The sequence below is a fragment of the Acartia tonsa genome, chromosome 9 (genome assembly GCF_053477335.1).
Source record: "Acartia tonsa isolate MP-2025a chromosome 9, ASM5347733v1, whole genome shotgun sequence".
NCBI classification, from domain to species: Eukaryota; Metazoa; Arthropoda; class Copepoda; order Calanoida; family Acartiidae; genus Acartia; species Acartia tonsa.
This window is the reverse complement of record NC_137268.1, coordinates 15,422,022-15,449,080: the sequence shown is the minus strand read 5'-3', so window position 1 is coordinate 15,449,080 and position 27,059 is coordinate 15,422,022. Positions and strand designations below refer to the sequence as shown.

Genomic DNA, 27,059 nt, shown 5'->3' with positions numbered 1-27,059 from the left:
TGTCAGTCCGTCATTGGGGAGGGTATCAGGAAGCCCCGGGCGTCTAAAGATAACACTCAATGGAAATTTATATCTAGCCAGGAGCAGACCAGCAGTATCCAGCCCCAGGAAGCCGTTGTGGCCAGAGCCGAGAATCCCCAGATGCGCGCGCGAGGATGGTGGCTGTCTGGCAGGTTCTCCCATTGGTGGATGGTTCTGTGGGGCCTATTGCTAGCAGCTGTGTGGCCTACGACCAGCTATGTCTTAGTAGGGTGGGACTGTGCCAACCCCACCCATGTCACCGCCTTCAACAAAGAGCAGATGTGTAGCAAGGAGCCGCTACATCAGGAGGTGCCTCTGGGCCATGAGGTGCATATCCTGCAGCAAGTTAAGATCCGGGAGACCACGGGATATAGCTGTCAACTCACAGTGTCCCAGTGGACATTTAGGTGTGGAGTCTGGGGCCACCTGAAGGTGACGTCAGTCCCCACCCTCATGCGGCCAACCAAGATTGACCCAGAGACTTGCCGGGACCTGGCCCGGAGCCGAGTCTACACCCTGCCAGGCAAGACCAAGCCATTGACGTTCCAGCTGAACCACCCCCTGTTCTTCACCCTTGATATGGTAGGAGCATTGGTCAACAGCCCCGAGGGGGTGGGTTGTGAAGGGGAGGATGTCCATTTTGAAGGCCAGCTGTACCGCAATGAGTTAGTGCTCCAGGAGCGACGGCTGCTGGTCAAGGAGGAGACCTACGTAGTTGAGAACGGACGGGTGGAGTCTCAGTCCGACCACCTGACCCTAGCGTGTCCCCAGTCCGAGCTGTCCTGTGTCACTGGAGAGGCCACGTACGTGTGGGACCACCTGGGGAGAGATTGCCCCTTGAGGCTGATCCGCAGCCTCCAGCCCAGTCTGGTGATGGATGCGTTCCTGGTTGACCATCAGGCACAATTCTTTATCAACATGACTACCCCCACCTCGATAGTGAACTGGGACTTTGAAGCCCATGCCACCAACCACCCAGCATTGTTCGTGGCAGCCGACCCAGCCGCGGCAGCGTTGCCCAGAGTATCGGCCAGGGACGTGGATGTCCCCCTCCAGGCCCAGATACACGCGGGCTACATCGGATTTACCCTGGAAACTCGGATGCGAAGCGCAGCAGCAGAAGAGGTAGCGGCCAATTGCTGGAAGCTCCAGCAGCTAGACCCGGCCCATCTGGTGCGTGTCCAGGGGAGCACGTTCTCTATTTTGAGGGGAGCGTAATAAATACGTGGTAAGGGAGAGCAATGAATGTTGGGACAAGGTGCCGGTGGAGCCCACAGGATTTGTAGATGCCGTGACAAAGGTGTATAGCGGTCACGCCACCAAGATTCCCTGCTCCTCCACCTACCCCCTAACTGTACACGCCGAGGAAGGGTGGATAGAGCTAACCCCAGCACCTAATAAGAGGCTGCCCCCGCTGGATACACCCAAGCAACTGCTGACCGAGCCCTTGGATGACTTTAGCTTGGGAGGGTTGTATTCCCAGGCCGAGCTGAATGACTGGCAGCAGCTACTATCGTTCCCAGCGTATAAGGCCGCCATGCTGACCGGCCTGTCGTATGGCTCATGCGTCCAGCAAGGCAGCTGTTCTGCCACCGGAGACCATGGAATCGTGTCCTATAATATTGACCGACTGGCGGAGGAAGGGGAGGAAACCCTGGATGTCTGGGCTGGGTTCAGACAAGCTATTCACGAGTGGGGAGATGGCGCAGCCATACTGTGTCTGTTGCTGTTGATTCTCAAGCTACTGGGAGACTTAACCATCATCTCCCTGGCAGCTGCACAAGGAGGTGTACGTGCCGCCCTGAACGCGATGTCGCAAGTATTTTTGTATCACCCAACCTTGTATCGTAAGGCCTTGGCCAGGGCCAGGATCAACCATGCCAAGTCCCGGGACTTTTCAGTGGACTGGGATGCCATTCCTATTGGCCGGGAAGCAGCCGAGGAAATGGTGTCCATGAAATCAGCCGATAGTGGGAATGACCGCCTAGGCAAGCCTGGGCCGCACTCTGGAAAGCCCCGCGGCCCCTCGGGAGGCCAGGCTGTCGCCCAGACAGTCAACCTGGTAGCCAGTGCTCCAACCGCTGCCACCGCAAACCAGAATGCCCCGTTGCTGACCGGCCCAGCAGCGGCTGCGCCCCATGCCGGCCTGACACCCACTGGCGCCGAGCCACGTGTCCAACAAAAGCCAGCCTCTACCTTCTACCCCACGTTGGGGGCCCATCAACTCTGAAAAGCACCACTAGGATTCCATTGAATCGTTAACCCTTGTAAATAACAGTCCCCTAATGAGCGGGCCGAAGGCCTCAACCACTGTCGGAAGTCTGGTAGGGAAACCCCCTCCCAGCCTTCCGAGGGGAGAGTTGTGGTATTCGGCAACCCTGAGCCATGTTCTGTGGCAACCCTGACCTTGGTTCGGAGAAGGGCCGAGGGCCCTCCCCCGAGTACCGGGGAAGGGGTCAGCCTGACCCCTCCCTATGCTTTAAAATTAATGATAGATTTTGACAGCCTTATTATGGTTAAGCTGCATTGTTTGGTTCCCCCACCCTTTCCAGGGATGGGGGATCATTATTGCCCAATCTGATTATTGTATATGTATTTATATTGATTTTGCTTTAGTATTATTTATTCCAATCTGTGTATTTATTATTTGTTGTATTATAAGTTAGTAACCTTTGGACCCTGAATAAAGTAACATCTGAATAGACTTTGTTTGTTATTTAGTGATAGATAGAGAAGCCCAGCTTCTCTATAATTATATGTGTCCACGTCTGTTCGCACTGCCGTAATCATTTGAACTTGGGTATCTGCCATTTAACCGAGGCGGATACCACACAATAATGAAAGCAATAGTCGATTTTTCATTTATTAGATGTTGCACCTGATTTTCATGTACTCTAATAAAGTGTTACTCCCAGCTGGCTAAAATAACGATGATGGGGGCATCACACCACTTTTACTGAAACCCTCCCCTCCTACTGGACGAACGAACTGAACAATAAATGGGGTCAAAACCAGGAATAAGGTATAACCAACAAGCGAAATAAATCTAAAATAATATTTTGGGGGCAAATGGAGATGTCATCAATCCAACGATTGGCCACAGGATTCTCACGACCAATCTCCGTTTGCATCTGAATCCTAACTTCAGAGAATCAGGGCTACTACATCAACAACAACAACAAATAAAATAAATACAGAAAATATAATAATTTATTTTCAAAACTTTTTTTTTCAATTTAAAAAGTAAATAATTAATAAAGTAAGAAATCAGGATTATAATCAAACATTTGAAAATCTGATTCATATAACCTGAAAAATATTTATTTTGTTAGATTTATTTTGACTTTTTTTATCATAGGTATTTTAATATTTTTCTATGTATGTTGGTCGGACTGACAGTCTGGCAGTCGTTGTTCCCCAATTTTTTCTGTTTCAATGATATTAAAAATATTTTTATTAGTAGTGAAGCTACTCTATAATTTAAAAGTTTCGCATGTCAGTCTGTCCCTCTGTCTGAAATATTTCGGGGGAAACTTGATTTTCTCGGCTCCTTTAAAAGATAAAAGGCTAAAACTTTTTGACAACATTTCTATCAGTAAGGAGCATATAAACTATAATATATATATAATCAACTATAAAACATCCATGGCGGTCAGACTGCTTTTTAGCAGGTTTTGGCTAAATATTTTTCACATTTGTCCCCATTTCTTTTTTATTTATAGTCCGATTAAAAAATTTTTTAGATAAGGATATCTAAATCAAATATCCCGTCGTTTGAAAAAACATCAATGGCGGTGAGAATGCCTTTTTAACAGTTTTTTTGCTATATTTTCTTTACATATTTCTCCATATCTATGGTGTTTTGGTCAACGTTTTTTTTTAACTTTTTTTGTATGACAGTATTAAAATAATTTTTCAATTGTCCTGAGCATCCAATATGTAATTTACTTTAAAATTAAACATATGGCGCTGCACTACTTACTGTTGAAATTGTCCTAGTGGTTTAAAGCTTAGATAAAAAAGACAAAGAAAATACCTCTTTAATGCATCTATTTGAGTTTGATTAAGCCTCATAAAAAACTCCTTTACTAAATCTCTAAAAATGTTAAAGTACAAAAATTATGTGTAAATTAGGTGGTAGTTATTAAAATTAGTCAGGACTTAGGGGTTCGTCATAATTTTTAGTTTAGACTTGTTAGAATTGTCCTAACTTTGCATGATGATTACTGTAGTTATTGGGTACGACCATAATCGTTACAGAATGTCCGTTCGTCCATTCAATACATTTTGTTTTTAACCCTTTTAACAAACATTTTTTATGTAATATAATAATTTATCTAGTTTCTGAAATACTGATATATCTCTAAAATCAAGTTCTATGTTCTTAACAGTTCTAATACTATACAAGTTTTAATGTTCATTTGTCTTACCGTTTCAAAGCTTCGTTTCATCCTTGTTCAGTAGTTAAGGGTTAAACGAGCTTCTGTTAATCCCCCAGCATTAAATGGATAATGATTATTACCTAGTATTTCCCTTGCTTTTATTCCAATGAACTGACTTAAAGGGTATCTAAAAAAAGAGAGGTGAGCTAATTGTAAAATTCTTGCATAAATATATAAAGAACACTCTTAAATACTCTTAAAAGCGGTACACCGACAAACCTCCTACCACGACAAACGTCCTAATAAGACAAACCCCCTAAAGGGACAAACGTCCTGATGCAACATCTCTTTAGTAAAACGTCCTAAAAATTTTCAAAACTTATGAAATAAAAAAAATCTTCCAAATTTAAGGACAAAATCCTCTAACAGTAAAAATATTTCACAAAATAAAATTCAAAATGGCGATAAAACACAGGCAAAATTGAATTGAAATTTATTTTTTTGAATAACTTTAACCATAGGCTAAATTTAAAAAATCTGTCCGACAGTTTTCCCAAAGTCTGTGTTGGCTATTAAACAAAATAGTTTCAAACCCGATACATCCTTGCTTTACAAAAATTGACCTTTAATTCTTTTTTAATTTTTAATTTTAAAATCAAATTTGGAAGATTTAATTTTTAAAAAAATTTTAGGAGGTTTTACTTAAAAGATGTCGCATTAGAACGTTTGTCGTTTAGGATGTTTGTCTTTTAGGAGGTTTGTCGCATTAGGACGTTTGTCGTAGTAGGACGTTTGTCGGTGTACCGCTTAATAATTAGTAAATAGTCCTATCTAACCCATTTAGTATTATTTAATGGCAATCAATTATAGTGCCAATAAAAAATTACGTTGAACAATGCAAATGACCATTTTTATAAGCCAATACACAGACAAAATTACCAATGCCAGGCCAGTATACGTTTTGATTGACCAATGGTATGCCAGTATGACGTTATTTTTTATTGGCATTATAAAAAGCCTTCAGTTACTTTAATTAAGTCAGTAAGATTATTGCTTTATTTGGACTTATAATTTGTATTTTTCTTCTTTATCTATTTATCTATCTTTGGAACTAATAATCTTTCTATCCATAAAACTATTTAGAAATATATACAACAACTTAGAATAGAATTAGCTGTGTTTAGTGCCTTAGAACACTGGAGGTAGATGTCATCGCTTTTTGTCTACCTATTCTATTGACGCCATTGTAGAGGGAAAGATGAAGAGGGAAACAAACCCCCTAGAAAAGAGATGGGATACAGGGTATTTCCTGACGTCAATAGAATAGGTAGGCCAAAAGCAGTGACACCTATCTCCATTTTGATAGGGCGCTATAGCCAGCTACAAGTTACAACATAGTATATAAATAGTATTACGAATCTGTCTCTATTTCTACCTTAGTAATTAAAGCCATAGCTCTCATATCCTCCTCAATAGTTTCATGCTTCAAAAGGTATGAGTAAGGAATCTAAATAAATGGTTTGATAATTTTAACCATTAACATTTTAAAAGCGAAGCTTTTCTAAAACACAGTAAAAGTGTCGGACTGCTTATTACGTAACAAAAAAAATTAACCATGAGAGGCCATTATTGACCAATGGTAAAATTTATAGTGGCCTCTCATTGGCAAATTTTTTTTTACGTCATAATCAGTCCGACACTTTTACTGTGTTCCTTTTCTATAATTAGGGTCAATTGAGCGTCCAAACGTCTAAACCACCAATTGCATCTAAAGAAGGTAATTTTATGTGTCAATTTATCGGCCATTGTCTTATCCCTTTAGATCCCTGTCAATGTCCTCTGTATTTACCTGACAATAAGCACATCTGGAAAAGAAAGGTTGCCAGTGTCGGTCCAATATACATGTATCAATCCTACTAAAGTTAACAACATGGTCCCCAAAGTTTTAAAAAACGTTCTCTTATTCGTTGGCTTAACAACTTTGGGAACTTTAATTGAGTTTTGATTGGTTGGTTCATTCAGTTGAACGTCCAAATGTTTCAACCAATAATTGTAATATAGAGATTCTACTAAGTCTAATGACTAAAGGGAGTTACTCTGCAAGGCTAGTGCTACCCAGTACCCTATTTAACCTAACCCAAAGTAAAAAGGAAACAAACGAAAAACTACCACCCACTTTTTTTCAGCGAAAATTAGTTATAAACCTTCCAAGGACCTATACTGTAAAGGAGAACCCTATTGGTTCAGCGTTTAGAGAAAAGGGAAGACAGACACAGATGCTGTTACTTTTCTATAAGGTAAAATACTTACGTGCAAGATTTTTCAGCCTCATGTAAAACATGTTCTATAAATGATTCGAATTTTAGATTTCCATACTCATTCAGTATCTCTTTTCTAAACAAAAACTACTACTAAGTTTCCATTTTGTTCTAAAATAAAATAACTTTTTTTAGGGGGGGGGGGGGGGAGGTAGTGGTACCCTAAGAAAAATAGTTATAAACCTACTCAGGACCTTGGAAGCTATATTGTATAGAAGAACCTTATCAGTTTAACGGTTAGCGAGATCCTGAAGTACAGACAGACACACACACACAAACATCATGTAACTTCTATATAGGGACTACATCCCCCATTTGAGGTCTCTTGGGGCACATGAGGAAAGGGGGGTTGGGAAGTTGACTCCAAGGTCCTAGGACAAACGCAGGAGTCCCAAACGTCGGAGTGGAAAAACGCAGGAGTGGACCCTTAACCTAACCTAACCTATTTTAAACCATGTTTTAGGTCTTTTAAATGCCTAACCCCTGCGGGGGGCTTATATATGAAAATATAAAAGCTGCTCAAAAGTTTTTTTTGTTAATGATATTCCTCAATAAGGTAAATATTCACAAGATGTTGCAGCCTTCCTTCTTAAATAAGAGCCAAGAAAATCTCGTTTCCCTTTATTCAGTGTCTTACGGACAGGCGGACTGACATTTCAAATTATAGAGTAGCTTTGCAAATTAAAGTTATTGTTAAAGAATTTTACCTTTTATCATCATAAACTTTATCCCAGAAAATTTGAATTTTATCTTTGTAGGCTGAGACTAACCTTAAAAGTAAATAATTATTTTATTTAATTATCCTTGTTAACCCTTACAGATCGGGCCCCAATTCCCACCTTATCAGATCGGATCTATCTCGGCTCCTGTTATAGATAAAAACGTAATTTTTTTTTTAATAACACCACTTTTCTCAAGTGGTCATTGATTTCTAAGTCTGCACAAAAAAAATTTAGGTTTCTACCTTATACACAAAAGTCATAATGTAGAAATTAAGATTTATATAGAATTTTTTCTAATTTTGGTGCTACCCAACCGACTTTGACCGAACACCACGACCGACACAGACCAGATATCCTAATAAAATCAACTCTTGCCCACCGGTGTCCTGGATAGGAAACAGGTTTTTTTTTTTTACATACGTCTCACAAGACCTATGTAGTCATGACTGGGTGACGATGACGGTTCAGTACATGACTTTCGTTAAATCACAGCTGATCATGTTTGTGGATTTTTTTGAAAATTACTTTTTTCCCAAAATTTCATAGTTTTTCTAAAAAAAATCTCAATTTTCTCACATTTGCTGCTTAGTTAGAAAAGTATAATAAGTAACAGCTGTACTGAAGATTGTGCTATCACCTATAATATGATCTTTCAGAATCAATGGAATAAGATTTATAGTCTAGAAATTGAGTAAGAGTTAATTATTTTGAATTAATGTTCAACAATAAATTTGCACGTCAGAACTGCTTCTGGCCTCCATAGGCTTTCACCTGGCTTTAACATGATTCAATCTATCTGACTTTGCCTTTGACTACACAACATAAAGTTATTGCCCTCAAATTTGTTTCACAAAAACATTCTCTCATATCAATCCTTATGATAAACTTCTTGTTCAAAGATGTGGAAGTTACCATCCCTGTCCTTCAACAAGTATGCCTCATAATACTGTCCACTAAACAGGGTACTTCTCCTCTCCCCACCCTGGTATAGCCAGACCTCTATTCTAGCTGGCTGACATGTTTCACCCAGCCTATAAATCTTGATGGATGTCAGTTTAGAATTCTGACCTTGTTTGTTAATCAACAAAGTCACACACTTTGGGTCATTCCTGTTATGGTACTTGTTTGCTATTGAACTTGTGGCTTGACTTTTGCCATATAAAGGGATAATTCCATGAGTGAAAGCTTAGACTGCCATGCATCTAGCTACATGGTCTTTTAGACTCCCTTGCCTTAGTTACTTCAGCTAAGAGCTCATATCCTCTCATTCTCTATTACTCAGAAATTCAGCATGGGTTCCGCCTACTCTGCTGATTGAAAGTCAGGTGGGTCTATGATTCCAAATTTAACACCAATTGATAGACAAACTGCCCTTTTTTTTGCTTTGCTAATCCTACATTTTGGTATTCCTGTTTAACACTTTCCTAGGTCCCTTTACTACTGGTAGCTTTTAGGAAGGGTAGTATTGATCTGCTTAGGACAAAGAACTTGCCTGTGTTTATTTTCGAATTGGATTTTAAAGTCGCCATTGGAACCCACACTTGAATAAAATCCAGTTATGATCATGTAACCAGCATTCACATTCACTCTAGTGATAAGCTACTATTATTTTCTTCAAGCTACGAGCCAAGTGCTTTCCTGTCAGTTAGCTGCTCTTACATTTATGAGTCATATCAACATAATGTTTGAATACACTAACTTGCAAATTATCCATCCAGCTTAGAATCCAATTTGTATCTATAATCATTCTGTAGGTTCACCTATGAAAACCTTCCATGGTTCTCACTATGACATTTAATCAGTAGTAAAGACAAGCAGTGTGTACAAAAGGTTCATTCCAAGTTCATGTCAAGCACTTACAAGTGATAATCCCACTTGTTAAATATATTAACCTTCTGCCAAGTTCTTTTAAACCAGGGACTGGTTGTATATTCAATTGTAGCCTGGTATATATGTAATATAGGACTTTGAACATGGCAACTGTGGTTATGGATATATGTTATACCCCAAGATATTGCTTTGATGTTGAGACATCAAATCAGCCAAGAACCAATATTGAGCAGGAAAACTTGTAAATATTTCAAGGAAAACTTGGAACAGAATCATTGCTGTTTCTGAAGCAGGTTTGTGTTAACTTCATTAGAAACCTCAGAGAGAGGTCTTTTCACAGTCTGAAACTATGTTTTAACAATATAATATGTCATGAGGCATGCAACAGGGACATAAAATATTACAAAGTTAATTACAAGAGCTGTTTAGACATCAATTCAAATATTTACTTCAAATAACTCTTATTTCATTTCTAGACTACAAATCTTAGATTATTTAAGATTCTTAAAGATTTTGTTATTGATGATAACACAGTCCTTAGTTCAGCTGTATTTATTATACTTTTTTTGCGTAAATTTAGGTTAACTAAGCTGCAAATGTGAGAAAATTGTGATTTTTTGGGGAAAAACTATGAAAATTTGGGTATAAAAGTAATTTTCAAAAAATCCACAAATATGATCAGCTGTGATTTAACGAAAATCATGTACTGAACCGTCATTGTCTCCTGGTCATAGCTACATAGGTCTTGTGAGACGTATGTCAAAAAAAAACCTGTTTCCTATCCAGGACACCGGTGTGCCGACGTATAATTACTAAACTTAAAAAGTCATGAAGTCACAGCTCTCCATCTTACCTACAAAAAAATGAGATTGAAAAAGCTAGAGGGGGGGCTCTTGGATCCCCCCCCCCCCGATATGTAAGGGTTAAAAGCTTTTCTATAATTAGGTTCGGTCTGTCAGTCCGTGACGGATAGGTGTCTTAGTGTATCAGAATGTTCGTATGTCCATTTAATATTTGAATAAAATGTTGAATTCTAACTTTTAAAACAAAATTTCATGTAATAAAGTTATCCTTTTGATCTGATTTTTGAAATTCTGATTCCTAGGACAACGCAATTCAATGTAATAAATGAAACATCTCTATAGTCAAGTTCTAAAAATGTAAGTATGTCCTTAAGCAGTATTTTGTTTTTAATACCTCTACAAGTGTTTTATGTTCGTTTTTTCCTATCTTTTCCGAGCTTCGCTTTAATGTATGTTGTCATCCATGGTTACATTTAATTTAAGGGCTTTACATATCATACCAATTAGCTATTAAAATTTGTATCTAACACCACATAAGATTGCAGTTGTAAGTAAAATTCTGTATTAGACGACATTATGATTAATCAGCCTCATTTTTAAATTTGTTTAATGGATATACAAAAATACGTGCATATTGTGAGAGATTCTCGAATACCATGATAAAATGTTTCTCCCAACAGGCTGATATAACAATAATCCCCCCCCCCTAACCACCTTTAATGACATTACCCAATCCCCTCCCATGATCATGTGAAAACATATTGACCAGTATCTGAAGACTTAAATAGCAACCTAAATTCCCATGTTACAAGATCCACCCATTCTTTGTTTAGTGTATTTCAACAATTTTCGGGGCTTTATTCCAAGTTGGCATGAGAGTAGCCGCCTCCCCCTTTAAGTCCAAGACAGTTACTTTTCTGATTGTTGTCACATTATTAGTGCATTACGAATCCCAAAGAATAAAGGGCAAATAACCACTAAATTACTGATTATATCAAAAATTTTTGATCCTACGAAGATAACTCTTTTTAGGGTATAGTCCATTTCAGGACAACGCCTCTTCAGAGGCGTTTCGTCGTATTTTCACAGAAGCTTTTGATTTAGGTTAGATTAGGTGATAAATAGAAATAGTAGAAAAACTATTGTGAAAATACGATGAAACGCCCCTTAAAAGGCTTTGTCAGTGAAAGGACTATACCTTTTTTATATAATAATTACAATCTAATGTCCCCTGAGACATACAGACCTAAATTGTAGAGTAGATGAACTATTAAAATTTACCTCTCAAAAGGATGTCTAACCATAGTGAAAGAGATGGATGTTGGAACATGATTTCTAAATCAATTTTATTAAATTAAGATACATTTTTTAGCTTCTGTAAAAGGGAAAAGGATATGATAAAGAGCAATAAATTAAATCCATACGTCACCAATTAATTTTAGCCTATATTAAAAATCTGGCTAAACTGAAAATAAATTTATTTTATATTTAAGACTTATTTGTAGTATTTGATAAAATTTTCCTGCTTATTTTTGACGAATTTCAGGTATCGCTACATTGATTTATTCTTGTCAATAGTTTTTTTTTATTGTTGAAGGAAGCTATATAGTGATTTTCAGCGATCTACGATAAAGTATAAAATAGAAAATCCGAAATATTTCTTGGCAATTTGAAAGGAAGATTGACAATGCGCAATATTTTTCAAAACAAGGATGATGACATCCATAAAAGGTAAGCTATGAAATGGTAGGACAAACGAACATCAACACTATTTAAATCCAGATACACTGTTTAAGGACATACTTACATTTTAGGGTGTGATAACATTATATCTTGTTGTAATAGGAATCAGTATGAAAATGAAAATGGAAAAAAGGAATCATCATGACTAAATTAACGAAAAGAGCTAACCGTTACGTACGGACCCACCCTACTTCGCTTTTAATAAATGCCTTGAAGAAATTTTTTAAGATATAACCTAAGATACGCTAAATTCTTTGGTGTAAATAATCTTGGAATTACTGTATGCAAACTTGTGTTGCTTTTTACCTCATCTGAAACAAAATATGTTAACAACTAAATAAGATAGGACGGCTGGTTGTCTGTCTGTGAGTTGCTTTTTAATTCTAGTAGCATTTTTTTTGTTTTTAACTTACTGCATTTGATTAAAGTGATCATAATTGACATTGCAGCGATGTGACGTTACAAGAGATAATTTAATATCTACTATCATATCATGCACGTACATAGCTTACATAAACGTTAGTTTAATAATTACACCAACGTTTTAGGATTATACCTTAGTAAATATTTTTTACTGGGAATGGGTTTTTTTTCTTGGGGGGGGGGGGGGTAGCAATTTTGACTCTATTAAATAGTTAAAAAAAATATGCTTTATTATTTTCAGAGGTTCGGTAACCCTCTCTAGTGCATCCTTGCAAGGAAGAATAAGACAATGACCTATAAATTGATGTATATTAACAAAGTGACACAAAAAATTACCCCTTCTTTAGATTACAATAAGTGGTTGAAACGTTTGGACACCCAACTTAATGAACACATCAATCAGAATAGTCAATATAGTCCCAAAATTTGTTAAGCCAACGAAGAAAAGTTATTATAAAACTTTGGGGACTAGTGTATTTTACAGCCCAATGTACGCTACCTCTCTGGCGTCCTTGACTTCTTCAAACCCCTTGCATAAAAATTAAATAGTATACCTGGGGCGTTGGAGTTTACCAGGATCTGCTGGAACCACGTGGAGGTGCTTACCTGGATAGATAGATGAATAAATAGATAGATAGATAGATAGATAGATATAGTCCACATAGAATGAACAAAAGTTTATTTGTAAAACATCATGTTTCATGCATTAAGCAATCTTCAGTTACAATTTAATACTGACGATAATATAAGAATTAATAGATTTTTTCAATTAAATTTAGAGGATTTTAAAAAAATATTGAAATTACAAATAAACATAATTTTAAAAAAACTATCTTGAAACGGCAGTATCAGGTATCATTAGCAGCCAGGTGTTCAATCAGAAGGAACTTATCTCTGTGTCTGCACTTGCTGTTGATCTCAGACCTCTTGTTGAGCATGGTGACGTCATTGTTGAACATGATCTTCACCTTCTCTAGGTTGCAGAGTTTGCATGCACCGGAGCTAGGGTTGTAGGTTGGTGCTTGCTGCAGGATGGACCATCTAACATCAAAATTAGTTTGATTTCGTTTTAATGACCAAATGAAGGATGATAGGCTGGTTTTGTGCTCTGCATTGGCATTGTTAAAGGATGACTTGTGACCAGTAAATCTTTCTTTAAAAGTGTTACCAGTCAGGCCAATGTATGTGGCTGGTTTGACTGCATTGATGACTTCTGCTTTGTAGACCAAGGAAGACTTCAAGCACTGGCCTCCAACGGGACACACAGCTTGGCCACCACGGCAGTTGCACAATCTTGCAGGTTGAGTGTTTGCAGCAGCTGTATCTTTAAGTAAGAATTTGTTATGTCCAGCTATGATGGCTTTGATGCTAGGCATACAACAATAAGACACTTTAACTGTAGAACGGTTGAAGTACTGTTGAAGAGGTGTGTTCTTAAAATGTTTATCAATCAGTAGTAAGAATTTCTTTGCAACATTAGTTTTCACTGTTTGACAGAAAGGAGGGTTAAACCAAATAACCTTTCTTCTCCTGCACCTTGTAGTAGGATGACGTTGTTGGTTGGGTGAGTAGGTGAAGTCATCATTGTAGCCAGCTGAATTCAATGCATTTTTGAAAGGTGTTTTCTCAGCTTCAAAGATCTCTCTTGAACTTGAAAGTTTGGAAATTCTACTTGAAACCATTTTGGGAATTTCTTTCTTGATGTTAGCAGGATGGTTAGATTTCGAGTTTATGTAGCTGAGATCAGTATTTGGTTTCTTAAAAGGTCGAAAAGTGTTGGCTTTCAAGTCAAAAAAGGCATCCAAAAATTCGGTGCTTGTGATATTGCATTCTATTGTTACTTTCAGTCCTAAATCTTTAAAAAGTTGAAAAACTCGTTTTCTTACTTGTTCAACCTGTGGACCAGAACCATCAAGGACAGCAAGACCATCATCTCGGTACAGACCAATTTGAGGTTGTTCAATGATGTCACCCAGCTTACTAAGGATGTAGAGACCAACCAGTTCACAACATTCAGCACCATCAAAACTTCCCATGGTTATGTCAAAGTTTGATTGTGATTTTTTGATCCAAGGATCTTCATTCAGGTACAAAAATGATTTCCTAGTGTTTTGTAAAGCTTTGAGTTCCACAGATGTAAAATTATGGTACTGCTTTGACCAGTTGATAACAATATCAAAAAGTTCCTTGCTGATTGAAGGGTAAAAAGAGACAACATCAAATTTGAAAAATGTTAGCTTTGTCTTATTTCGTAGGCCACTGAACCATTCAATAACCTGATCAGAATTTTGCCAAAGGTTGAGATTTGTTGCTGTTTTAACTTTGCTGACTGCAGTTTCAAGGATCGTTTTACTGACTTTACCAACATTTGACTTAGCAGGATTGAGAAGTCTGTACTGCTTTCTATCAGGAAAATTCGGTTTGTGATCTTTAACAGTTACAAAGGCTTCTTGTTTTATGTATTCATCAACCCTATCAGCTATACCCAACGTAGATGTAAGTTCAGCAGCTTCTTTATTTACATTGTCAACATCAGATTCGTCAGCTTTCTTGTATTCACTTGTCACATTGTTATGAAGAATTGTTTTGTATTCATTAATAGGTACTGTGTACAAGTTTCCAGTTTTATCAGATTCAATGATGATGTCTTTAGAATCTTTAATTGTTTTGATTGTTCTTTGTAAAGATGTTTGGAATTCATTGTTGACTTGCCTGAATTCAATTGATGTAATAAGCTTGTAAACATCTTCCTCAAAGGCTTTCAGCTCGTCCATCTGGGGAGCCCTGTTGGTAGTTTTGAATCCATAGTTGTTGTTGTTGTTGGTTGGTTTTTCTTTGACAGCAAATAGCTTCCATCTCATTCTTTGAATAAAACTTTCTACCTTGGCGATGATGATAGACTGATACTGCTTCTTGTTACCCAAGGGAATGTTCTTCAGGGAGTGGTTAAAATGAAACTTTTGCATTTTAGTTTCTATGCTTTGATTTTCCACGTAAAAAGATCTCAACTGTAAAACCAGGAGAATACTCACGTAATAGATGTATTTTATATACATCAGCAACGGAGAAAATGCAGAGTTCTCGACACACTATTAGAACTAATAAGTATGGAGATATATATAGATAGATAGATAGATAGATAGATAGATAGATAGATAGATAGATAGATAGATATATAGATAGATAGATAGATAGATAGATAGATAGATAGATAGATAGATAGATAGATAGATAGATAGATAGATAGATAGATAGATAGATAGATAGATAGATAGATAGATAGATAGATAGATAGATAGATAGATAGATAGATAGATAGATAGATAGATAGATAGATAGATAGATAGATAGATAGATAGATAGATAGATAGATAGATAGATAGATAGATACCTTGGGATGATAGCAGTATAGTAAATTATTGTGAGGTTCATACACAAAATTCTTTAGGTCAATCTCTGGAACTCCAAATTGAAGGTCGTCCTTTTTTTCAGAAATTCTATAAACTATGATTACAAAAAGTGTCATTATGAAAGAGAGCCTAAGAAAAGTGAACCCTCTCAACCACTTGTTATTAATTAGCCAGCTGGAAGTAACATTTTATCAGATATCCACATATTATATATCCATTTGTTTAGGAGCACAGCTACTCTCTAACAGTTAGTGACAATCTAAGAATTTGCAGAATGGATATGATATGCGTGGATATTATGACAGGGGAAATTTTGTCGTCAATTAAAGTTGCTACTTCAGTCCTTATTTATTGGTTAGTACTTCACTCCAGTAAATTATGAGGGGGTTGGATAAAAGGGGTGAATAGGAGGGGATTGTTATATTAGCCAACTGAGAGGACAATTTTATTATAGTAGTTAGGAAAATATGATGCAAAAGCCAAGTAAATATAATTGGCCGTATATTTTCATATTATTTCAATTATTGGATGAGACTGTCCTTGTTTAGTTTAAAGGGTTATAATATAAATTAGAATTCCTTGTTTAAACACGTCTTTTCAACCAATGCTTGTCGTTCTGTCTAAAAAAATGAAGAATTGTTTTAATGATTTAACGATTACTAGCAACTACGCCCCTATTCATTTTAGATTTTTAAAAAGATAATTTTGGCGGGTAGTCGACCACCCCTCATAGTTTAAAAAATAAAAAAAAATTTTTTTTGGGGGGGTTGGGTTTTCAAGGAACATTACTTTTTGGGAGGCTCGTGATACCCTCCCTCTTTATAGTCATAAACCTTTCCAACACAGAAGCTACTCTTAAAAAGGAACCATATCGGTTTAAGGGTTAGCTGGATCCTTCCTTACAGACAGACAGACAAAGATCCTGTTACTTTTAGATATAGATAAAGTTAACTATTGTTTTCACTATTATATCTTTTCACTTTTTCTTTTTTTTTCTCTATTTTTTTATCTAGCTCTTTTAATCTAAAAATGATTTAATCATCTCATCATTGTTCTATAAGAAAAGGCACGGTACGGCTCCTACTGCTTATACCTGCACTTTTAGCCAGCTTTCTAGAAATTTTTCGTCTTCTAAAGAGGGCCTAAAATATATTTTAAATAAAAAACTATGTAACTGGTCTCAAAAATCAACCATGTGACGTCATAAACATGAGGGAGATGAGAGGAGAAATGGAAAAGAAAAACCCCAAAAAGAGATGGATATCCCTAATTTTTATGACGTCACATGGCTGATTTTTGAGACACTTTGTCCAGGTACAAAAACTATTCATATTAATCAAGGAATTCAATCTTTTTATTTTCAGGAGAAGGGTAAGGAAAAGTTTTTCAAAGGTTGAATTGGAATCTTTGAGGGTGTCCACGATTTAATTTTAAAAAAAACTGTACTAAAAACTAAGGATTTATAAATTATTATTTCAAATCTCAAAATCTGTATTTTTGTAGTTAATTGGACTTTTTAAAATTGCGTAAATGCTTGGACTGTTCTGTTAAATATCAAATCAATAGGATAATTCATTAATAAAATCACATAAAAAATTAGAGTTAAAAAAGTTTTTAAATGAACATGTTTTGGTTAGACTTATGGACATTCTGGAAACTATTATCAAGTTTCTTGGCTTTCTAAGTTGTAACTGACTTTTACAGGAACCATCATATCAAGTTTGAAATTGATAGGACAATTCTACCTTGCCTAAATTAACTATAAGAGCTAACCGTTACTTACAGACTACAGCCCCCAATTATAGAAAGTATTTGCTTTTAAAAACTTTACCAATAATAAAGGTGAAGAAATAAGTATCCTGTCCATAAAACACAGTAAAGCGCTAATAAAAATCTAAAAAAATAACATCCTTAATTGCGAAGCTCTGAACTGACAGGAAAAATGAACATTATCCCTTGAAGAGGGCCAGAACTGAATAAGCAGAATAGAAAATCTTTAATCATAAATTTAAGGATGTAATTATATTTTTAGGACTTGATTATAGAGATGCTTTGAACTTTGTTGTCCAATGAATCCGTATTCTAAAAATCAGACCAGTAAGATCATTTTGACACAAAAAAAAGTTTTGAAAAAAAAAATTAAAAATAAACATGTTTATCATGAAAAGTTTAAAATTAATAGGACAATTCTAGAATGTATAAATCAACAAAAAGAGCTAGATTAGATTAACAGAAATTTTGAATTATAGAGTAGCATCGCTCCTAACTAGATTAACTATATAAAAACTAATTAAGCATAACATTGAAAAATGATGATAAGAATAATTTCTTTTACAGGCATCAAGTTTGTATACATTTTTTATTCTTATACAATTCACTTTGTCTGTCTGTCTGTCAGTCCGCACGTCTTTTGCTGACATTATGAGGGAAGATAAAGATCCATTATACAAAACAAAAGGTCCGTCGGTCTATCGACCATGCTACAAAATACACAAATATTATTTTTTCACGTTTTTTGACCACGAAACAAGTTAAACTTTTTAAAATGCTTATTTTCAGTTTATGTAGGGGGTAAAAAGTCCCAAAAGAAATATAAACACGCATTTACAATATAAAAGGGGAGAGCGGGTTTATGCTCCAATCGTGGGTTAAAGGATATTACTCTCATACTAAAAGCCTGCTTTTTAAAATCTTGGCTTGATACTGACACTTACATGATTAAATACATTCAAAATGCTTTTAATAGAAAAACCAGGGAGGGGGCATTGGGCTGTTTAGTACACTAGTTTCCAAAGTATTATAATAACGTTTTCTTATTCGTTGGCTTAAAAACTTTGGTGACTTTGAAAGAAATTGTATTGGTTGGTTTATTGAGTTGAGTGTCCAAACGTTTAAACCACTTATTGAAATATACAGAAGGGGAAATTATAACAATTTTTCGTCTATTGTCTTATATTTGAAGATCCTCGAGAAAAGCACTACTTTACACTACGGGTGTGTCTTTGTGTTCATATGTCTGACAATAACAGATAACTCCCAGAGTGAATCAGATTAAAAGGATAATTGTACCATATAAAAAATGTTAATATAAAAGATAAAAAACAATTTTTTAAATGGCCGTACGGAATTTCTGGTAACGATTATAGAGTTGATAGACTTCCTAAATCATACCTAAACTGATATAGAAATCATCATTCAAACTTTAAAATCGATAGGAAAATTATAACATGCCAAAATTGATAAAAAGAGCTAACCGTTACTGACGGACGTAGCGACCCTGATTATAGAAAAACCCCGCTTAAAAAAATATTCATATCTTTTGACTTATCAAGAATATCAATTTTTAGTATCAAAGCTACTCTATTTGTGTTTTTTGCCTGATTTTCTATTGAAAACTGCGTTGACTTTATGACTATTACAAAATATTATTTCTTATACTTTTTTCTCTTTTTTTAAAAGCGAAGCTTTTCTATAATTTTCTATAATTAGGGTAGGTCCGTCCGTACGTCCGTCCGTAACGGATAGCTTTTTTCGTTAATTTAGACATGTTAGAATTGTCCTATCGATTTCAAATTTTGCATGATGATTCCTTTAGTAGTTAGGTACGATTTAGAAAGCGTAGCAACTCTATAATCATTACCAAAATGTCTGTACGTTCATTTTAAACATGTTGATTTTTTTACTTTTTTAAATAGCTTTTTTCGTTAATTTAGGTATGTTATAATTATCCTATCGATTTCAAATTTTGCATGGTGATTCCTGTAATAGTTACGTACGAGTTAGAAAGCGTAGCAACTCTATAATCGTTAACAGAATGTCCGTACGTCCATTTTAAAAATGTTGATTTTTTAAACATTTTTAACAACAAATTTGTATTTGACCTAATTATCCGATTGGTCTGATTTTTGGTATACTGATTCTTGGGACAACAAAGTACAATATTATAAGCGAAGCAACTCTATAATCAAGCCCTAAAAATGTAAGTATGTCCATAATCATTATCCTGTATCAAGCAGTTTTTCAACAAATTTACTTACAATTTTGCTTTGACTCTTATACATTCGCATTCTGATTATTCAGTTCTGACATTATACAAGTGTTAATGTCCGTTTGTCCTACCGTTTCAGAGCTTCGCTTTTATGGATGTTGTCATCCTTATTTTTTTTAAATTTTTCTTTTTAAAAGCGAAGCTTTTCTATAATTAGGATCGGTCCGTCCGTCCGTAACGGATATCTTTTTCGTTAATTTAGGCATGTTAGAATTGTCCTATCGATTTCAAACTGCATGGTGATTCCTTTAGTAATTAGGTACGATTAAAAAAGCGTAGCAACTCTATAATCATTTCCAGAATGTCCGTACGTCCATTTTAAACATGTCGATTTTTTTACTTTTTTAACAATAAATTTTCATGTGATCTAATCATCCGATTGATCTGATTTTTGGAATATTAATTCCTGGGACAACAAAGTATAATGTTATAAGCAAAGCAACTCTATAATCAAGTCCTAAAAATGTAAGTATGTTCATAAACATTATCCTGTATCCAGCAGTTTTTCAACAAATTTACTTACAATTTTGCTACGACTTTTATACATTTATATTCTGATTATATAGTTCTGACACTATACAAATGTTAATGTCCGTTTGTCCCACCGTTTCAGTGCTTCGCTTTAATGGATGTTGTCATCCTTATTTTATTGCTCTTTTTTAAAAATCTTGGTTTTCCTTGTCACACACACCTTAGAACTCTTTCGAGGCATGAAAAAAAAACCTGTGTTACCAAAATTGAATGCATTTTAAATCATGAATACCGTGGTTAGGCATATTGTGAGTCATTTGTCGCATCGTATTTTATACAGGTTTCCGCGGATATTATAATGAACAATTCAAAGATTAAATCCAGTTCTGTTAGCCCCGAGATGCTGGAGAAATGGGCTAACAAATCTGGTTTTAATATAATAATTTTTATTTTATGGATATATTAGGATACATGATTTTTCAGTATGGTTTAGAACCGGCTCTAATAAAGCGGAAATTAATCGGTTTCAAAGCCATACTGGAATATTGTGTCACTGTCGTCATTGAAATAACAAAATTAAATTACAATGGCGCGTCAAATTATGGGCACCAGTGGAATTTATAGTCCAATGTCCCTTCCCTCAATTGCTGATTTTAAGACATTTATGTACGATTGTAAATTAAATTTTGCAAAGCCATTAAAAAGATTTTTCAGAGAAAACTTTTAAACTCAAACTTTCTATAAATACCTAAGAAGGTTTACAAAATTTTAAATAAATATTTTTGCAGCAAAGATCCTCTAAGATTCAATATAACCGCTGAACCGATCAGGTTCTCCTTAACAGGGTAGCTTCTCATAGGTCCCGGGAAGGTTTATAACTATAACCAACCACCCCCTCCTCCCCCCATAAAAATGGGTTTTCAGCTCTAACTATTTTTTTACGTCTAAACAAAATTGCATGTAAATTTGTTGCAAAATTGCATAAAGGATATTGTTTAAGGACATAATTAAATTTTATGACTAAATTATAGACATGGTTTGCTCTAGGGTTGGGCCGGATATCCGGTGTGGCCGGATATCCGGCCATTTTCAATATCCGGCCGGATACTGGACATTGAAACTATCCGGCCGGATATCCGGCTCTATAATTTTTTATACTTTACACCAAAAATTTCTGCTTTTAAAAATTTTAAATGGCTATAATTTTCTTATTATTGAAGCTAGAAGAACATTTTTCTGAACAAGTTTAACTTTATGTAAATTTATATAAGATTTCTGAAGAAATTTTTTTTTTGCTAATTTAGTATCTGGTAATTTGGCCGGTTATCCGGCCAAATATCCGGTAATTTGGCCGGATAACCGGATATTTGCCAGATATCCGGCCGGTTACCGGATATCCGGCGTTTGAAATCAGCCGGATATCCGGTATCCGGTATCCGGCCAAAAAAGTATCCGGCCCAACCCTAAGTTTGCTCATAACATTGCACCTTGTTATTATAGGAATCAATATGCAAAAAAAGATCATATGAATAGGATAAACATATTATGTATATCAAATGAAATTACAGGAAAAAAATCAACAAGTTTTAAATGGACTTTGTTGATAACGATTAAAGACTTTATAATGCTTTCTAAATCGTACCTTACTGTTTCAAAAATTAAAATACAAAATTTCGTTACGGACAGACGGACAAGCACTGATTATTGAAAGTCATGATTTAAAATGATTTAACCTGAAATATAAAGATTTAGAACATGCAGGAATATCTCTCATTATAAATATACATTTATTCATATTATTTTCTATTAATTTAGATAAAAATTAACATTCCAAATGATCATAAACAAAATTACCCCTTCTGCAGAAATAATAAATTGGTTAAAAAGTTTTGACACTTCTAGTTTGGAACCAAACAACAAATATGCAATAAAGTTTTTTTTATGCAACACATAGGTTAACTTGGTTATAATACTTTGGGTACCAGTGCAATTTACAATCAAATGTCCCGTGCTCCATGCTAGAAATCAGCTAGCATCCCAAAATGAGACAAATTATTAGACATGTCTGTTATTTTGCATTGAAGTGTCTACTGTCTATTGTACATCTATAATACAAAGTAGAACAATGTCTGTTTAAAAAAAAAACATTTAAAGTGCCACTATCTTGATTAAACCTTTTGGGGCAAAGCCCCTAGAGGCTATGGGCGAAGCCGCTAGTATATAAGTAATATAAAAGAGAAAGTCTGAAACATTTTAAGGCAGAGTTTCAAACAAACCCCCCCCCCCAAGACGTCAAAGGATGGGGGTAAAGGGGTGTAAATTACCCCTTATTTGAAAATATTTTACTCCCTTAAATTAAAAAAAAGTACATTAGATAGCCCCCTTCAACTTTTGAAACTTTTTTATTTTAGCCCACTCAAAATAAAAAAGCTTGGTCGTTCTTTACCCCCTTCCCCATTTCCATCCCTAAGGAAACAATTAAACCAGTTTTGTTAGGCCCGACCGGCCGAAAGCCTAAGCTAACGAAACTGGTATTGATTTTATTATTTTTATTTTATAGTCGTGAAAAATTGTTTGTAATACGATGTTATACATAATTTTTCAGTATGGCTGAGAACCGGCTCTAATCCAGCGGATATTAATCGGTTTCAGAGCCATACTGTAAAACTACATTTGTAGGTGAGCTCTCTAAAAAGACTAACCACAAACTGAACATGGTTTGTGCATAAACAAACTAAGAGAAGACCTATAAAAAAGCTCAAAAAATATGTAGTATACAAAACAGCCAAAAAAATAAATTAAAGTATCTAAATTCATTTATGAAAGGGAGGGGGTAATTTATGTTCTGAGATAAGGCATACTAATAAGAATTTATCTCGAAGCTCTTTATAGTGCCTATAAAAATGACGTCATATTAGAATACTTTATTTTTCTAATGTGACATAATTCGGGATTTTTCGACCTAAAGTTTTTAAATTTATTGTCTATAAAAAAGGGGATAAAAAGGGCCCCTTGCCTATAACCTAATCTAACCTTACCTAAATATTGTAAAAAAATATTAAAAATTTGAAAAAAATCTACCAACCATTTTTTGTAAAATCCACGAAATTCTAAACTATAAATAAGTTAATGTACATTAAACATTTTAAACATTCATACATAGGTTAGGTTAGGTTATTGGCAAGGGGGCCGATCGCCCGCGGCTAGGCAGGCCAGGGGGCCGAGCTTTGCTGCCATGACCTTCTAGCATTAAGACTTTTTGTCTTTTTTAATGTCGCGGTTTTGTTACTGTCGCGGTTTTGTTATGTGGCGGTTTTGTAACTGTCGCGGTTTTGTTATGGGGCTGTTTTGTAACTGTCGCGGTTTTGTTTGTCTGGGTTTTGTATCCACTCCATTTTTTATTTAATTTATATTTAAAAATATTTAGTTCCATACATACATGGAACACCAAAAAATTAATTTTTGCACGCACAAGGTTTTAATATACAGAGAGAAGGAAAGAGAGAGGGGGAGGGGGGGGGGGCAATAGGCTGTTTATTAGACTAGTCCCCAAAGATTTAGAACGTTTCTTTTTATTCGTTTGCTTAAAAATTTTGGCAAATTTTTATTATAAAGTTCTGAAATAATTGTATCTCCCCATCGCAGTGTCCTTGTGCCGTCTCTCTATCGGGTAATCGAAAATCAACCAATGGTGTCGGTTGAATTAACACAGCCAAGTGGTAGAAAATAATTTGCTATTAGCCGAAAAAGGTCATTGAAAAAGGGAGGAAGGTATTTATCAGTATACACATCTGCTAGCGGCTACGCCCCTAGAGGCCTCTAGTGGCACTTTGAGTGTTTTTTTATTCAAACTATCTAATTAGAGAAATAATTAGTTTATGTTTCGTTCAAGTCTCTTTTTCTGGAGGGGTAATTTTTTTCTAGGGGCGATTTCTCTTGGGAGGGTGGTGGTACCCTCCCCAAAAATAGTTATAAACCTTCCCGGGACCTATGATAAGCTACCTTGTTAAGGAGAACCCGATCGATCAGCGGTTAGCGAGATCCTTCGGTACAAACACACAGACATCCTGTTACTTTAGTATAAGGATACTATAGATCTGTTATTCTATTTCATAATACGATTCCCTATTTGAGCTGAATTGTTATATATGTTCTAACCAATTATGTCGTTTGGTTTCTATGAGTCAAATTAATAGATTATCAATCTAGACTTTATTTATCTATCATTTATACATTTTAGATATAAACAGATAAAAGTTTTATACATTTTATGAAAATCTTTAAAAACTGATTCAACTCAAACAAACTTTAAAGTTACTGTATATACATACATAAAAATTATAAATTTCAACAGTTCCTTAAACTCAGCTATCTATAATATAAAGTAGAACGATGTCTGTCTGTCTGTCCGTCTGAAGCTTAAGATCTTGGAAACCACTGACTCAACCGATTGGATTCTACTCTTCAGGGTATATACCTATTGGTCCTGTGGTGATTTTACGCTATTTTCTTTGGGGTGCGACATCAGGGGCGTCCAAGCTTTTTTTTTTGGGGGGGGTAAAAAATTTTAGGGGGGGGGGGGGTAATTCGTGTTTGGGGGGGGTAAAATGGCGCGCGAAGCTCGCTGAAATTTTTTTTTACCCCCCCCAAAAATTTTTACCCCGGGGGTAAAATTTGATTGGGGGGGGTAATTTAATTATGTAAAAAAAGCACCTACCTAATCTATTAAGTTAATAAGTACTATCTTATAACATAAAGTAGTAAGTAAGGTTTATTTGACTATAGCTTCAGATTTCATTACTTTTAATACTGAGTTCTCCTTTTTAGGAAAGCTTCACATAGATCCCATGATGGTTCCACACTATTATAGGTCAATCCTTTGAGTGGTTTTAGGCTATTTTTCTCCTCCCTTTTTACCCTTTAGAAAACACGAGTTCTTAGATGCTAAGGGCGCCACTACTATTCAAATATATAGTAGTATCTCATTCTTTAGAACATAAAAATACAATAATTAACTCACTAACCAATGAACCAATATGATTATACTTTAAAGTGAAGCGTCTTATAGGTCCTGGTAAGTTTTATGACTAGTTTTGAGACACCCTGACATCCTCCCAAAAGAAATCGCCTATAGAAATTCTTTTTCATTATTTAATGAAATATTTAATTTAGTTAGGTATCTATTTTATGGAATCTTCAGTGCTTTACAATTACATCATAGATCCCCGGGATGGTTTTAGCCCTTATAAAGGCCCAAGCAAATAAAACATGATCAAACTATTAAATTTTTTGTTATCATGGTTAAGAACTGTTTTAACTGGTTGGACAGTAAAAAATTTTTTTTAAGAACATTCAATTTGGGGGGGTAAATACCCCCCCCAAAATTTTTGTTTAAAGAACATTATTTTGGGGGGGGTAATTACCCCCCCAAAATGGTTTGGGGGGGGTAAATACCCCCCCTAAAATGGTTTGGGGGGGTAAATACCCCCCCCCAAAATCGTTGAGGGTGCCTACGGCACCCCCAAGGTAGGGGTAATTTTTTTTTGGGGGGGGTATTGTTCACAAAATTTTGGGGGTGCCTACGGCACCCCCAAAATCGTTTGGGGGTGCCAAATGGCCCATTACCCCCCCCCTTGGACGCGCGACATCCCCAACCCCCCGGGCCTCCCCCCCCTCCAAAACAAAATTTATTTTAGGCATTTACTTTATATAAATTAGCAGCACCAGAATGTTTTTTTTTTTTAAATTAACTCTTTGGGCAAAGCCCCTAGAGGCCAGGGGCGAAGCCGCTAGTCTATATCAAAAGTCGTAAGATGTCTGCCTATAGCTTTCTCCTCTCTTGGGGGCAAAGCCCCGGGATGCTATACAATGTAAAACTATTGCCAATAATTCAGCATTCAGCGCACCAACTCATTTGTTCTGTCAGTCTGTTGGCAATTCTATAGAAGATATGGAATCTACTTAGCTGCTGGTGTAGATAGAGAGATAAAATTCCGCTTAACTAATAAGCACCATACTTTGTTAGTAAAGCAGAAAGTGGAATTTCTATAAAACATAATTTACTTGGCTCCTATTAGAGATAAGAAGCTGAAATTCATTAGAATATTATCTATGACAGTAGGCGACAACTCTAGTATTTCTGTTAGTATGTTCAACAGTTCCTGAACGAACGCAGAGGTGACAAACGTCGGAGTGAACAAACAGGAGTGTCTAAATATTAAGTTAATTAGGTATTCCTAATTCCTATACAGGTTAGGTAAGGTTAAGGTATGCATATACGAATAAGCATCTTTAAGATTGTTTTTAAAACTCCGACGTTTGTCACTCCTGCGTTCGACCCTAAATGCTATGTAGAACAATATGATTTCTGGGGGGGGGGGGGGGAGGGGGGGGGGGTGGACTTGTATTTACTTACCTGCTGAAGGTAAATCCTTAATTTTTAATTTTAACATTTTAATAATATTTTTTTTTCATTTATTGTTCCCAACTTATGGATGTTGTCATCCTTGTTAAACTGTTTTATACAGCACCATGGTAAAACAATAGTTAGATGAATAAACTTATTTTAATAATTGCTTATCATTCTAAAGTAATTAGAGTAGAGGAAAGATAATATTTAGCTTCTCTATTATTCACTTTGTCTGTCTGTCCGTAAAGAAAAGGGTAGGCACTTTGCTTTAGGGGGGGGGCAAAATTTTACAAAATCTTCAAAATGCCCCCCCCTAGACAAAGTGCTTCGCACGCCACTGCCCAAAACCTGCTAAAAGGCAGTTTGTTTTCTTAAAACGACAGGAAATTTAATTTTGATATCTATATCTGAAAAAATTTCGAAAATCGGACCATAAACACCAAAGATATGAAGAAAAATTAGAAAAATATAAAAATAGC

At 35.8% G+C, this 27,059-nt stretch overlaps 1 protein-coding gene across 1 annotated transcript; it reads right to left on the bottom strand.

The window, feature by feature from the left end:
* Window positions 1-3,230: 3,230 nt before the first annotated feature.
* Window positions 3,231-21,997, bottom strand: LOC145327737 (carbohydrate sulfotransferase 11-like). Its single transcript, XM_080171293.1, has 15 exons — window positions 21,905-21,997; window positions 17,484-17,546; window positions 16,746-16,794; window positions 16,234-16,272; window positions 15,634-15,726; window positions 12,797-12,848; window positions 12,055-12,130; window positions 11,358-11,411; window positions 7,429-7,491; window positions 6,714-6,797; window positions 6,253-6,319; window positions 5,839-5,910; window positions 4,544-4,590; window positions 4,058-4,117; window positions 3,231-3,330 (listed from the first exon to the last, which is right to left on the bottom strand). Exons 1-15 carry the CDS (start codon window positions 21,964-21,966, stop codon window positions 3,273-3,275), a joined length of 939 nt encoding a protein of 312 aa, XP_080027419.1. The 5' UTR covers window positions 21,967-21,997; the 3' UTR covers window positions 3,231-3,272.
* Window positions 21,998-27,059: the final 5,062 nt, after the last annotated feature.

Bases quoted from the DNA above. Each gene is read 5' to 3' on its own strand.
- LOC145327737 (XM_080171293.1), bottom strand. From the start codon at position 21,966: ATGAATAAATGTATATTTATAATGAGAGATATTCCTGCATGTTCTAAA. The intron at 12,849-15,633 runs GTATCTATCTAT...CTATCTATCCAG, and splicing joins TATACTGCTATCATCCCAAG to GTAAGCACCTCCACGTGGTT. The intron at 6,798-7,428 runs GTAAAATTCTTT...GTTTTTGTTTAG, and splicing joins AAAGTTTATGATGATAAAAG to AAAAGAGATACTGAATGAGT.